Source organism: Bactrocera oleae, chromosome 2 (assembly GCF_042242935.1).
Source record: "Bactrocera oleae isolate idBacOlea1 chromosome 2, idBacOlea1, whole genome shotgun sequence".
Taxonomy (NCBI): Eukaryota; Metazoa; Arthropoda; class Insecta; order Diptera; family Tephritidae; genus Bactrocera; species Bactrocera oleae.
In genome coordinates, this window is record NC_091536.1 from 81580004 (window position 1) to 81593758 (window position 13755).

General features: G+C 34.3%; 1 protein-coding gene across 1 annotated transcript; it reads left to right on the forward strand.

Moving 5' to 3' along the window:
- The first annotated feature begins 11644 nt into the window (after positions 1-11644).
- Positions 11645-13397, forward strand: LOC106619191 (uncharacterized). The gene is made up of 2 exons (XM_014237191.3): positions 11645-11723; positions 12561-13397. The coding sequence occupies exons 1-2, from the start codon at positions 11709-11711 to the stop codon at positions 13281-13283; spliced, it is 738 nt and encodes a 245-aa protein (XP_014092666.3). The 5' UTR covers positions 11645-11708; the 3' UTR covers positions 13284-13397.
- Positions 13398-13755: the final 358 nt, after the last annotated feature.

The window sequence follows — 13755 nt, forward strand, 5'->3', positions numbered from 1 at the left end:
GATATCCGATGCGTTTGTCTGGCGTGCGCCGCATGGTTGGGGTGGACGCGCTTTGGCCGCTGCTTACCTACACTCATAAATCATTTTGCCCACATGGATGATAAATTTTCATGCTAATTGTTTTTCAGTTCAGAGTTTGCAAGATATTTGTGTAATTCTAGGAGCAGCAACAGAACTTGTTCCTTTTTTGTGGCATCTGTTGTGGTTGTGTGCAAGTTTTTGCTTTCGCTGGCGTTTTTCTTTTCTTTAAGATTCCTGGTACGCGCTGCCACTTTGTACATGTAACCTTAAGTAAATGTAAGAAAATAAAAGCAACAAATAATTGTTTATATATGTATGTGCCTTTAGTAAATATAAAAAGTTCTTAAGAACTAGATATTCGCGCGTTTTCTACGAATATTTATTCAAACTGGTTTGTATGCAATTAAATTAACGTTTGGAACCATAAAAAAATCGGTATTTGGCATAAAAGTCATCCAGTCTACATAAATATTAGCACTACAAAACAGAAAAAAAAAAATTATAATAATAATAACAATACATATTTTTGCGCTGGATATCGTAGCAAATTTTGATATTTTCAAGTGTCTAGACTACTGATTTATTCACGCAAGTATTGAATGTCCTCTTGTTTTTACGTGTATTGTATATTTTTATATTTTGATTAATTATCGGCTTATTGGTGATAAATTTATTTATTTTGACCAGCTAAGTGGATTTAGCAATGTCCGTTCGTCTGTCTGTATATATACTAGTCCATCAGTTTTTGAGATATCGATCTGAAATTTCGCACTCGTCCTTTTCTCATCAAGAATCTGCTTATTTGTAGGAACCGCCGATATCGGATCACTATAGCTGCCATACAAACTGTACGATTGGTATGAAGTGCTTGTAATGAATGTTTCTAAAGGGTATTACAGTTTCGGTGCAACCGAAGTTAACGTTTTTTTTTCGTTTTATCTTGAAAACCACATCTCTAAAGAAACATCGTTTAGAGTAGGACATAATCACTCTTTATAAGATAATCTCTGTGCATGAAACATATTCTTTCGATCAACAAAATTAGCATTCCTTTAGAAGAATTTCCAATGTGGCTAGCTAACACTTACAAAATCTTAGATATCAAAAATAGTTTGCATAATTTTCATTATTTTTAGAAGCTTTGCTTGCAGTTGGTTGACAATTTCTGTGTTTAAGTTTTTTTTTGGTTAGCGAGTATTCTTTTCGTGCTCGCTCCCAAGACACCGGTAATATCAGTCCATCTAAAAAAAGGAAAGGTAATCACCGCTCGATTTTTAACAGGAAATGTTTATGAACCGATTGATATTCGTTTTCTATAAAAATTATTTGTTTTTAAATTATTTAATTATCTAACACAATTTACTTAAGTCTCGTTAGTCTGAAACTTAGTCTGAAATTCAGATAATTATTGGTAAAGTAAATGCGCATAAAAATGTTAAATATTTAAATGTGGTGAAGTACGCATATCGGAATTTTTCTCAATAGCTTTCCCTGCCTCCAGGAATATATATTAATATGCACTGATAAACTCCTTAGCATTCTTGTCTTATTTTAATTAAAAATTGCTGTAAATTAGCAAACGCTAATACATATGTATGCATGTACATATATATTCCATTTCTTACAAGCCTCAATACATTTATCCTCACTTTTCGATTATGCAAAGTTTCAGTGTTTCGCGAACTTAATATAAAATGGAAGAGCAAAATGCAAAGTTTTTGATTTATGTGCCATGTCGAGCTATCACAAAGCGTTATCTGGTTGGCGTTTGAACGCTTGCTGGCAGCGCCGTTGACACCGCTACGGTTTAAATGTCTCAAAGCGCAAATATCAACGCAATTGACAAGCGAAAATATGTCGTTGTTATGAACGGTGGCTTTGGGGCGCGGTTAGCTTGCGTCTTCGCAATCACAACACGCCAACAGCAGCATAGCTGCTTGTAGCATAGACGGCGGCAACAGGTTTTCATGTAACTAGCAACCTGGCGCTACGGCGCTACGTCGGTGACGCTGGTAGCCGATTTGACGAAATGGCCGGCGTTGGCGTTGGCGTATGAGCAACTTTGACCGCCGCTCATGAATATTTGTTATCTTTAATGTTGTTTCTTTTTCTTTTTGTTTCATTTCGTTTCAATTAAAAAGTTTTCGCTAACGGTAACTAGGTGAAACGTTGCTCAAACAAGTTGAAAGGTGATAAAACAAAAATTGTATTAAAGCAGCAAGCAAAATAAAAAGCGGGTTACTAGTAGTTATTAAGGAGGGGCGTTATACTTGTAGACTTCATGTGACCTTTTTGCACGCGTGTAGCATATCTACCAGTTTATATTAATGATTTTTTTAGTCCAGCATATATTTGTATTACCATCCTTTCTACTATTTGTGTGAGGAAATACGTGGATTTTGTAGTTATTGCGAGACTGCGGCATTGTGTATTCTTTTATGGGGGTAATTGCATGTTGTCCACACTGTGTGTTGCTTGTGAAATATTCAGACACGACATTTCTGAGTGGTTCAACGCAGGTAACTCCTGTAGATTTGCTGATTTGCTTATGCAAAATAACATGTCTTGAGGGAAAATTAATGAAAGTGTCTCTGGGTAGTTTTGGAATTCGGACATATTCGTGAATTTGGTGCTCAACGAGTAGGTGACGTCATTATGAAAATAATAATATATATTGTTTTAGTTAACACTCTGCTTCGTGCTTATTTATTTGGCGTCTAAAGATTATGAAAAACAAAACAATATATATATAACAGTTTTTCTTTGCTTTAGGTATATATTTCTAAAATACATAATTTAAAGTCGCCACACCGTATAATTCAGATATATATGCTTATATGTAAATATTACAATATATTAAACAACAAAAAAATTATATTTGACAGCATTTGTATCGAAGAAGAACACATTGTCTTATGTAGTTAAGTGGGACAAAAGCAAAAGTAAATGTATGATTTTCTCAAGCTACTTGTATTTCTTAAGCCCAAAAATTGTCGAAATCGCTCTATAACTGTTCAAGGAACTAGAAGTATGTGGACCTTAGTTCATGAGGATGAATTTTTACCGGCCTTACTGTTAGATCTATTATTAAATTTCAGTATGCGCTTGTGCTGAAAATGGATAAGATTGGATCAATACTTCCCTTAGTCTCCATATACCTAATATAAATCATTTCGAATTTCCTTCTATCGTTCAACATCTTAATGAAACTCCGAAATAATCTCTTTCTAATAACATTGCATCCTCTTGCATAAATGGTTAAATAGATTGAGATGAAGTCTATTTGCTTATTTTCTACGTACTTAGTGCGTAAAATGTAAATTAGCAACACCTCATTTTACTGCACTTGAAAGCATCAAAACATCTACATATTATATAATTTGAATGTTTGCAATTTTGACGTATAAAATGCGCCTTCAAAACATATATGAGATGATTTATGAGAGTAATATGCAATATAATTTTGTTTAATCTGTAGTAAAATAGTCACATGAATTGATTTGCAAATCAGTTTAACGCCTACATTCAATTACTAAGCACTTAGCACATGACTGATTCAAATACAGTTAAAATATTTCAACCATAAATTATATGCTGGCATTAAATTTGAACACACATACTGTGTGTGTGTCAGTGATAGAAAATAACAATTGGTATTGTTTACCTGTTGATATGCCAGAAATATGCACACACAACAAATACAACATAGAATGTTTAACATAAATACATTAAATAAGCTGCTGCTAACATAATTGCATATATAAACATACATAAATTTCCTATAACTAGCTTCGTATGTTGTCCACACCACAGTGGGAGGTAAAGGAAATACCAACTGTGCGTGTGTTGGTGGCTAACTTAATAATCGTAAGTAATAAGAGTAAGCATTCTACACTTCTAACTTGAATTCCGATACTCTTTGGAAAATGAATAAGTGCTTAAATATCTGCTATATGCTCGCAGGAAATAGTCACAGGAATGACTAGTTTCGAAATAGTTTAGAATTGCTATAATTTCGCTAAATTTACGTCACTTCAACAAAACATAAAAAATTTGATGCTCCTTAAGTGGTAGTTTAAAGTTCTGCAATTAAGTACACAAAAAAATCTATACCCTTTTGTTAAGATAACAATTCTTTAGAATTTATTTAGCAAATCTATATGGTCACTTATCTTAAAAAAGAAAAAAATTTTATCTGTCAATTTGTCAAATATACTGACAAGCTTAAAAGGTTGGAGAAAATACATTTTTCTTTCCTGACCAACAGACTTTTTTTTTCGGAGGTCCTTCTGGAGATCGGCTGTGGGATTAGGGTTATCCAAATATTCATCATCAAATCATTAAATTCTGTAAGTGTAATTTTTTTTTTCAATAAACAAAATGTCTATTCATTGAAAAATAATCACAAAAAAATGTGTTTTTTGTCTGGCTTGCTAGTGGAGCGGCAAAGATTGAATTTCGAAATTGTGCGGTAAATTCTTTAAGACTAGCTTGACTAGCTGTTACTAAAAATCACGTAACAGATGTTTAAATTCGTCAACGCAAGCGCACTCATTTTCTCTATATCCAAAATATATTTATATATCATATACATGTGCAATATACATATATTTCAAAATACTTAATAGTTGGCACTATCGCAAAGAAGAGAAAGGAAAACCTCAAATAAGCTCCTCAAAAGCGAATAAATGCCTTATGTCATTAAAATTTTAGTTTTAACCAAGCCTTAAAATACCAAAATCAGAAATTAAATAATTTGGTGTTGTAATTTTTGACACGTATTTTACATTTGAGCTTTTCACAATAATAAAACTGATCTAGAATATGCAAAATAAAACATGGAAGCATCGTAGAAAGCGGTTATAGCAAAATATATAAAATATACGCAAACTCTCTCTCGTATTAAACTTTGACAAATACAGCGAGCAGGGAAATGGCGATTGGATGATGGTTATACTATGTTTCCAGTCTACTGGTAAACCTTCGACTGCAAACAAATTAACCACAAATTCAGCCAGACTACATTCCATCTCAATTGAAGTCTCAATTTATTTAGTTTAAGACTGTTAGCTCATTCATACTTACATCCGTACGAGTTTGCGGGAGCATTCGTGTTTTTGACGACTTCACACAAGCCGGCATGACACATTTTATTATGCCATAACCCATTCAGTACAAGTGAAATTAAATAACACAAACACAACACAAGTATTATTTGTTTTGCAGCGTTGAATTGTGCCCCGCTGAGCGGAGCCAAGTAGCAAGATATATAATACTTCACAATGTTGGGACAAGCCTTACACGACTACATAAGCGGGTAACGCATTGAAGGTCATGTGGTTGGGCATAACTGAAATCGCATATAGCAAAATGGCAAACGCAAAGATAAACGGTGAATGCAATAAAATTATGATTGTGTAAGGCTCTGCCCAAACCAACTAACCAACGGACTGATGGTGTCGAGACAAGCGACTGACAATGTTTTGAGACAAAAGGACATTCAGCTTTTAACTTGATGAATGACAAACAAAACACGACACGAGTATGAATGCCAGCAAATATGAACAACAGTGGCTCATACACATATTCACACATAGGCATACATATCATAGATAGTGGTTGTTGTGAATAGATACTCATACGATTACTCATGTCCTTGCAAGTCTACCCACATATGTATATGGCATGTATGTAAGTCTCAAGTGTGGCAGGTATGTTAGAACAAGAATGACAATGTTTTACAATAAATTGTTGTTTTATAACTGTAATAAATTATAATTACCAATTGAGAGTATTCGAGGCTACATAGTAGTTTCGGTGGATGGGCGTTTGTTTCCAACAATTTCAAGTGCTATGTTATTCTTGATATATGCATAGATATTCGGGAATTTTATGTCTTGCGTAGAATTTGGGTCACCTAGTTTAGCATAATAGCCACTCGTGGTCAACTAGCTGGTGATGGGGTTTAGTTGGGACTTTTGGATCACTCAAACTCTATAATTTATTGTTTATTACTTTTGTGGTTGATTTATAGGCAAATGTTTTACTACAGTTACACAAATTAAGAGATTAAAATCAAGTTTCTTTGGTTACGTATATATCGAATGTACATATATTTGAAAACATTCATAGTCTCGGAGTTATGGGCGTTTTGTAAAATTTTTTTATTTTAATGTAATCCGCTCTAAAAATTTTAAATGGATTTTTCTCAAACGCTGTTTTCAGCATTCAGTTTTTAATCACTCTTAAGTGTAAGTCTGCTCACAAAAAACAATTTATTTTTTGGGTAAGCTCCCATTTTGTCGAAAATCAATATTTTGACTGGGCCTTCTATTGCCAGTATTCATCTATTGTAATAATACATTTTTTTATTAGAGATACTTTTAATTCTAATTAATCTTTCGCATCGCCAGACACAATTTTTTTCGGAGGTTCTCCTGGCGATCGGATACGTGAGCAAGGAAATCCAAAACTTTTTAAAATGATATGATTTTATTAAAGCGTAAGTTCTGCATTGCCTCTGCAGCCCAAACATTTTTTTTAGATAGGCTAACGTTAAATAGTTTATAAAAAATTGGAACTATTCAAATATACCCGAAACTAATAAGCAATGAATTTTTTTAGGTGAACATGCAACCAAAGTCTAAGAAGAATTTGTCTTGATATACAATATGATGCCATTTACATTAAAAAAATTTTAAAATAGAATTTGTTTTGTTCGCTTTTTTTATTTTTATCAATAATGTGCTGTCCGGATAGGGCTTTGCCATGATAGCTGACGGTGTAACCGGAACCAATATGGACGAATATCTGATTTAGCGCAATGATATCGACAGTAATCCCCGAAACAGCTTAGGTAACATTTTAATACGTTCACTTCCATCAAAAATCATTATTACCTCTGCCAATCGAGCCAGGTCTCACTCAATAGCAATATACCAATAAGATGGTACAATATTTTGCGTATGACTAACAGAGATTTAACAAGTAACTTCTATGGTTAAAAAAGACAAATTAGTTATATAATATTTCGGCAACTAGATCAATTTACAAAATCTTGCATTCAATGCTGGCGCTTACTTTGCCTATCTGCAAACCAATTTTGTAGACAATAGCAGTCTTCGATTCGCCAAATCTCTGCTTGCTGCCTTTGTGTGCTGCTCTCTTGTTAAAACAACATACAGTTATCAAGTTGAATTTGTATAGGAGAGAGTATATCTCATTAAAGTGGTATAAGCGTTATCTTTAATGGACCGAGGCTTGTTTTGCATACTTAACATCAGGTTTACTATTGTGAATGACTCAAATGACTAATGAAAATATAAATTATTATTTTTTTTTTAGATCTTACAAGCTTAAAACTTAAAATCAATTAAAATAATTTATAGAAAATAAAACTGAGGGGTAATTAAACCGTTTTTTGATGCGAAAAAAAGAATTTCTTCACCAACAAAGAATCGTAGCAAAATTTCACATGCATCAGAGGACATGCTAACGCAGTGGTGCTCCCAAGTGATGCTTGAGCAACACTCGTATAGTTTGTTCGATTGGCTACTCTACAACGCTTGGCGAATCGAATAAAGCTAAAAACAATATGAGGTTGCGTGTCTAGTATAACTCTACACTTGCCAACGCTTTCAGTTGCCACTCAGCTAATCAAAGTGTAGAGTTTTGTGATACGATAGAATGTGATGTGGACCTACTGCAGTCGTTAAGATTTTGCACGCAATAGCACAGATATAAGCACTTCATGCTTCTATATTTCGAAAATGTCAAGAACCAATTTTAATTCCCCTTTACAATTCTTTTTCGCTCCGAGTCAAAGCGATTCAAAAACAAAATTGCTTTTCACTATAAGCTGTAAACAAGCCCACAGCTATGTAGGAGTTCATTGTTTAGAAGCGTTACGCTACACGTGTTCGTAGATTTTGGTTACAATTTACTAGTTCGTGAGCATACTAGTATTTGCCCAGAAACCCGAAAAGAGCAGTGTGTAATTTCAAATGCCTGTGTTTATGCTGTACTTACTTTAGATAAAGAAACAGATAAATGACACTACAGTTAGATGAAACACACTCAAGGCATTGTCGAAATTGTCCTTTTACCAAAAATGTTTTCATTGACATGCACACTCCACTTCTACATATATACATACATATGCACATAAATCTATTTATGTCTCTAGATTTTAGTGGCTTACTTACATACTCGAGATGTCTTCAAGTAATTGTTGAAATTTAAAGCCAAACACTTTGTAGCTGAAGGACAAGATTTAGGTAATGTTTGCGGTTGAACGGAAATATGTATGTGTGTGTGTGTGTGTGTGTGTTTGTGGACAAACAATGAATGGACAAGCTGATGTGGCCACTGATTGTGAAGTGTTGTGTGTCAGTGTGTATGTTACACAAATCAGATTTATGAAAGTAAGTGGTTCTCGGCTATTTTACACAACCACGAATGAGCAATTCGCACGAAATTGACAGTCATTGTGTGGAATAGACAATAGTTGCTGCTGACAGCAGTCGGAATGTCTGCAAAATGAGCAGTTTAGTTAATGTACCCAATATAAAGTGCTGCAATTGAACTGAAACACGCTTCATTTAAGCTGAATGTCACAAAAATAATCGCTCATTACACGGATGACCGTTATTTTTAAATTTAAATTTAAATACTTCACAATTTCATTACCCGCATATATACATACATGTGTGTGTATGTATATGTGAGTAAGTTTTTTTTCTTTGTTTCCATTTCACTTTCTGTTAGGCATTAAAACCCTAATTGCTTTTTGTTTGCTTTCTAGCTGTAAGATGAGGCGCTTAAAAGCGAAATGTGACATTGAAATGCGAAAGCGGTGATTAAAGCGCGTGGCTCTCAAACAAATGCAAATTAGTATTTTTTAATTAATTACTTTCCAGCTTGCGATATTTACAAAGTATCCATTTAAATGCTTACTAATGTTGCGGGCTAATGTTATTAGTTTATCACTTCTGCTCTTTGCGTCTTTGTTAGCAAACCCGTTTTATGGCTTTGCGGCCAACTCTTTGATTTTATTTTGGTTAGTTTTCGTTATTATTTTTCAAATTGGTTTCGCGTGCTTTGTTTGACGCCTGTTTGAGCGACCTTTGTTATGAAATATGCACCGATTTATTTCGCTTTCTTACGTAATGAGCAAATCGTGGATGCGTCAATTTCTATCGATATTTGCATTGCTTTAATTTTATCGAATAGTGTGCGTATTTACTAGAGTTGACACAAATTTGAGCGGTTTTATTGGTTAATCCACTTGTGAATTACAAAAAATCGATTTTGTTTACATACATATATGTATATCGACTATAATACTTGTTAATTTGATCCGACAAACAGTGTCGGAGTTATGATGGTATTTGTAAGAATGAAGAAACTTAGTGTAAACGGCTCGCAAAAATTGAACTGTTTTCAAAGTGTTCAAGTTTACACACGACTGTTTTAGATAAGCCATTCTTAAGTGTACATTTTTCACGAAATAAAATCTCATTTTGCCAAAAATCAAAGTTTTCACTAGGCCTTCGATCAATACCTGCGTTCATCTATATATCTATATATGTATGAGAAAACAGAAAAATCTACCTCACTGCCAGACAACTTTTTTCGGACGTCCTCTTAAACATCGGCTATGGGATAAAGGGAATCGAAATTTTTTCAAATGAAATCGTCGTTTCTTAAACTAGATTGAACTCTGTAAATATACACTATTTTATTTAATTTTAAAAAAAGACTATTCATAAAAAAATTAAATAAAACGCTTCTTTAACTTCCCGCTAAGAAAATGGAAAATTTTCTAAAAATCGGGAAGATATTGGTTTCACCCCATTTTGCAAAAATCGAGTTCTCAACAGATCTCGACGTTCTGAGGGTCGAGGAAGCTTCCCCGAACATTTCTACGATGATGTCCGTATGTCTGTATGTGTGGATGTATGTGTGTGTGTGTGGATGTATGTGACCCTCTTATAACTATTAAACTGCTCAACCGATTTGAATAAACTAAACGGCATTCCAAAGGGTTTCATTGCACTTGAATTTCGTGTAGTTTGGACCCAATCGGACCAGTAGATTTCGAGAAATCTCAAAAATAAAAATTTTGAAAAATTGTTTTTTTCGAATTTTTTCCAAACGACTTGACCGATCGACACCAAAAACTAATCAGTTCTAAACCTTGAAGAAACACATCGTTTGCCGCCAACCGGGTCGAAATCGGTTGATTTACTTGCTAGATATCGAAAACGAAAAATTTCGAAGAGCTCAAAAGCAGTGAAAAAAGCGAAATTTGAACGTTAGCGTATGAAATTAGAGGAAAGTTGCAGGGATGGCCCTTGAGGCCAACCGTTTTCCACATTTTTTTTACTTGCAAGTGAATATAACGAAATGGAACATGCAACAGAAAAGAGAATGAGATACGTTCAAGAAAAATCGCATAACATGTCAGAAAAATAAAACTTTTTTTCAAATAAGTAAAATCCTATAATATCATGCCTGAATCCTCTTTTCTTAACCACCGTAGGTCTAGAAAGTTTTTTCCTTCCAGGTCTCTTAGAGAGGAAGTTTATCACGTGATCTCTACTTATCAGATATTGTAGGGAGTGTATAGAGTATAAGCTAAGAAATTCTTAAGATATGTTAATCGAGATACCAATTTCGATAACAAAACAAAACATCAATATGATATTTAACAAAAAACAAATTTTTCTAACAAAAACAAAAAGATCAGAATTGAAAACTTCGTACTATTCCTTGCATTTTGATCGACATAGGGACTAAAAAAATATTCGCGGCACCCACTTCGCACAGAGTTCTCGATTATTCAAGAACGATATGTCCAATACAATGCACTGAGATATCTTCAGAGTTAGCTATCCCGATCAATATCATTTTACGATCTTTCCAAATCGTATTGTATTTTTTCGTCGTTTTTGGAACACCGACGGTTTAATTGTTTGCAGTGCTAATATGGTTAGCACGAAGTTCACCGAATTACTTACGAATAGTTGCTTCGCTTGGCGCACTTCCCCTTCTTGCTCTAATAGAAACGCTACAACTTTTTCGGCCAATAACAAAATAAACAAGTGTCAAATCCGTATGCGACAGTTTAGATTGTGCAGACACTCGTGGTTTCATTTGAATTTGAAAAGTAACTAACTTGCATATTTCATATAGCTTAGATACAAAAGTAGATCAGGGAAAAAGTAATGTGATAATTGAAAAGCTTGTAACACTCCCCTTTTCAAGCGAAAATATTGATTATAAAAATCATTTACATGTGACTGACATTTAGCAGCATTTATCATTAATTATAAAACCATCAATATCAATTTCAGCTCAACTTACATCTCTGCTGTTGGTTGCCAAAATTGCTAAATCAATTGCAAAGAGTTTCGGACTCTTTTAAGTTTGATTTGCAATATTTACAATGATTGGTGTGTAATTTTTTGCATTTCTCTTGTTGTTCATTTGGTTTGGCATTGGTTTTGTTTATACCACGTTTATCAGATCTTTATTGACCGTTTTCAAATTAAAGCAATTTCACTGCGTTTCAACTATAAAACACGCGCGCCGATATCAAAAGCCATAAACACGTTTTAGCTTTTATTAACGTCAGACGAGAGCCCGATTTGGTCGAGATCATTCATCAATATTGCGAACGAAAGATGTACGGATTTCTCGTAAGTGTTCAAGTGTTCAAGTGCTCAAGTGTCAAAGTTGTGTGATACGGGTATTTCGATTTGTGAAAACTTTTACAAAGTATTCAAAGTGAGAAAGTGAGGTTAGAAGTGAAAGCGGAAAAGTGAAGTTTTCAAAATGGTCGCCGAACACTTAGCAGAAAGGCAAGAATTAAGTGTGGGTTATGCATAAAAGAAAAACTTGTGACTACGTGAATCTTTAAAACAGATATATAGGATTATCGCTCTTAATTTTATTAAAAAAATCTAAAGCGAATTGCATTTCAATTTAAGTTCAACAAAATTTTGGATAGTCTGAGATCGAACTATTCAGAGATTGTTAGTCAAAAGTGTTAGACATCATTCAGATCCAGAGAACAGGCAATTCAGTGAGAGCGATTAATTCATACTTGTATACGCAGTTCTAAATATACCGATATAAAATCTGAAATTAGACTCAGACAGTCTGGAAAATATGTGGTAAAACAAATCTAAATAGGATGGGATATAATCAATATAACAGTGGTGATCTGGAAAATCGATTTTTGCATAGAAAAAAATAGAAGTAAAACCAATATTGTCTCAATATCTTACTAATGTGATTTGGTTGAGGTACTTTCCAATCCACGATCAGAGTCAATTTACACATGATAAAAATATTTCGATTGCCATAAATGTGTTTGGAATCTGGAAGTCAACAATTCCGTTTGCACCATAATTACACAATATCTGTTTATTTCGTTGCCGTTATAGTCTTTAGATTTTCAACATTATCGTCTCCTGTTATATACTCAATATTTATGAAATATAATTACATACAAAACTTGTAACAAATTTCAGCTTTTTTGCCTCGTTGCTACCGCAGCGGCGAATAATTTGGGATACAATTACCAGCCACTTGGACACGATGCTCCGATTGGAGGAGTCCTTCCCGGAGGGGCTAGCACAAACGGAGCAAACAGCTACACCGGTGGAGTTACCTCTACAACTGACGGTGGATTTGGCGGATTCGCTGGCCCTAATGATGCCGGAAACTTTGCTGACAGCGGTAGTGGAACGGGATTAGGTTCTCAAATAGGACACAGCGAATACAACAAAGAATTCTATACTTACACTGCGCCCGAGCACGAGTTCGAGGATAATATTGGCGCTCAACAATTCGTTGGATCGCTAAAAAAGAAATTGCGTGTGTTATTCATTAAGGCGCCAGAAAATCAAGGACTCAGCAATGTAGTGCTGCAGTTAGCCCAACAGACTGCCGAGCAGCGAACTGCTATTTATGTACTTAGCAAGCAACCCGATGTTTCTGAATTGGCCAACAAGTTGCAGGAGTTGAAGGGTGGTAATACGAACGCACCAGAAGTGCATTTCGTTAAGTATCGCACACACGAAGATGCAGCGCATGCACAACATGCCATTCAAGCACAATACGAGTCCCTTGGCGGACAATCGCAACACTCAAATGAAGGTGTGGCACCGGTTTTGAACTTCGCGTCTCCTGCGGCAGTGACGAAGAGTCAAGGAGATGCTGAGACTGCTGTTGGATATCTGCCACCGAATTAGCTCTCGTTTTATGATTTAATTATATTTAATTAAGAAAATTTCACTGCATTTGTACTAACTGTTTCATATTAAATATCTAACATTTTGGTAGCCTAAGTCACATTGTTAATTATTGAACGCTATTGAAATATAAAATTTGAATAATTATATTCTTGCAACATGTTGCTACAGAGTATAATATTTTGGTTCAACTACATAATTTTATCTTCATTTACCTATGTTTCAGTTCAAAAATATAACACAACTTTAAATTTTGCAGTAGTAGTATCGTGAATATCGGTCATTCTTTGAGATATAAAAATTCGAAGAGAATACTTTTCTGATAATAATATGTCTGTATGTTAAAAATGGATTGTATCGGGTCGATAATTCCTTTAGCCCCCATATGACTAATAGAAATATTTTCAAAGTACCAGCTGACGTTATATCGCATAAGCATAGGTATCGGCACATAAGTAAGATACCTTAGCAA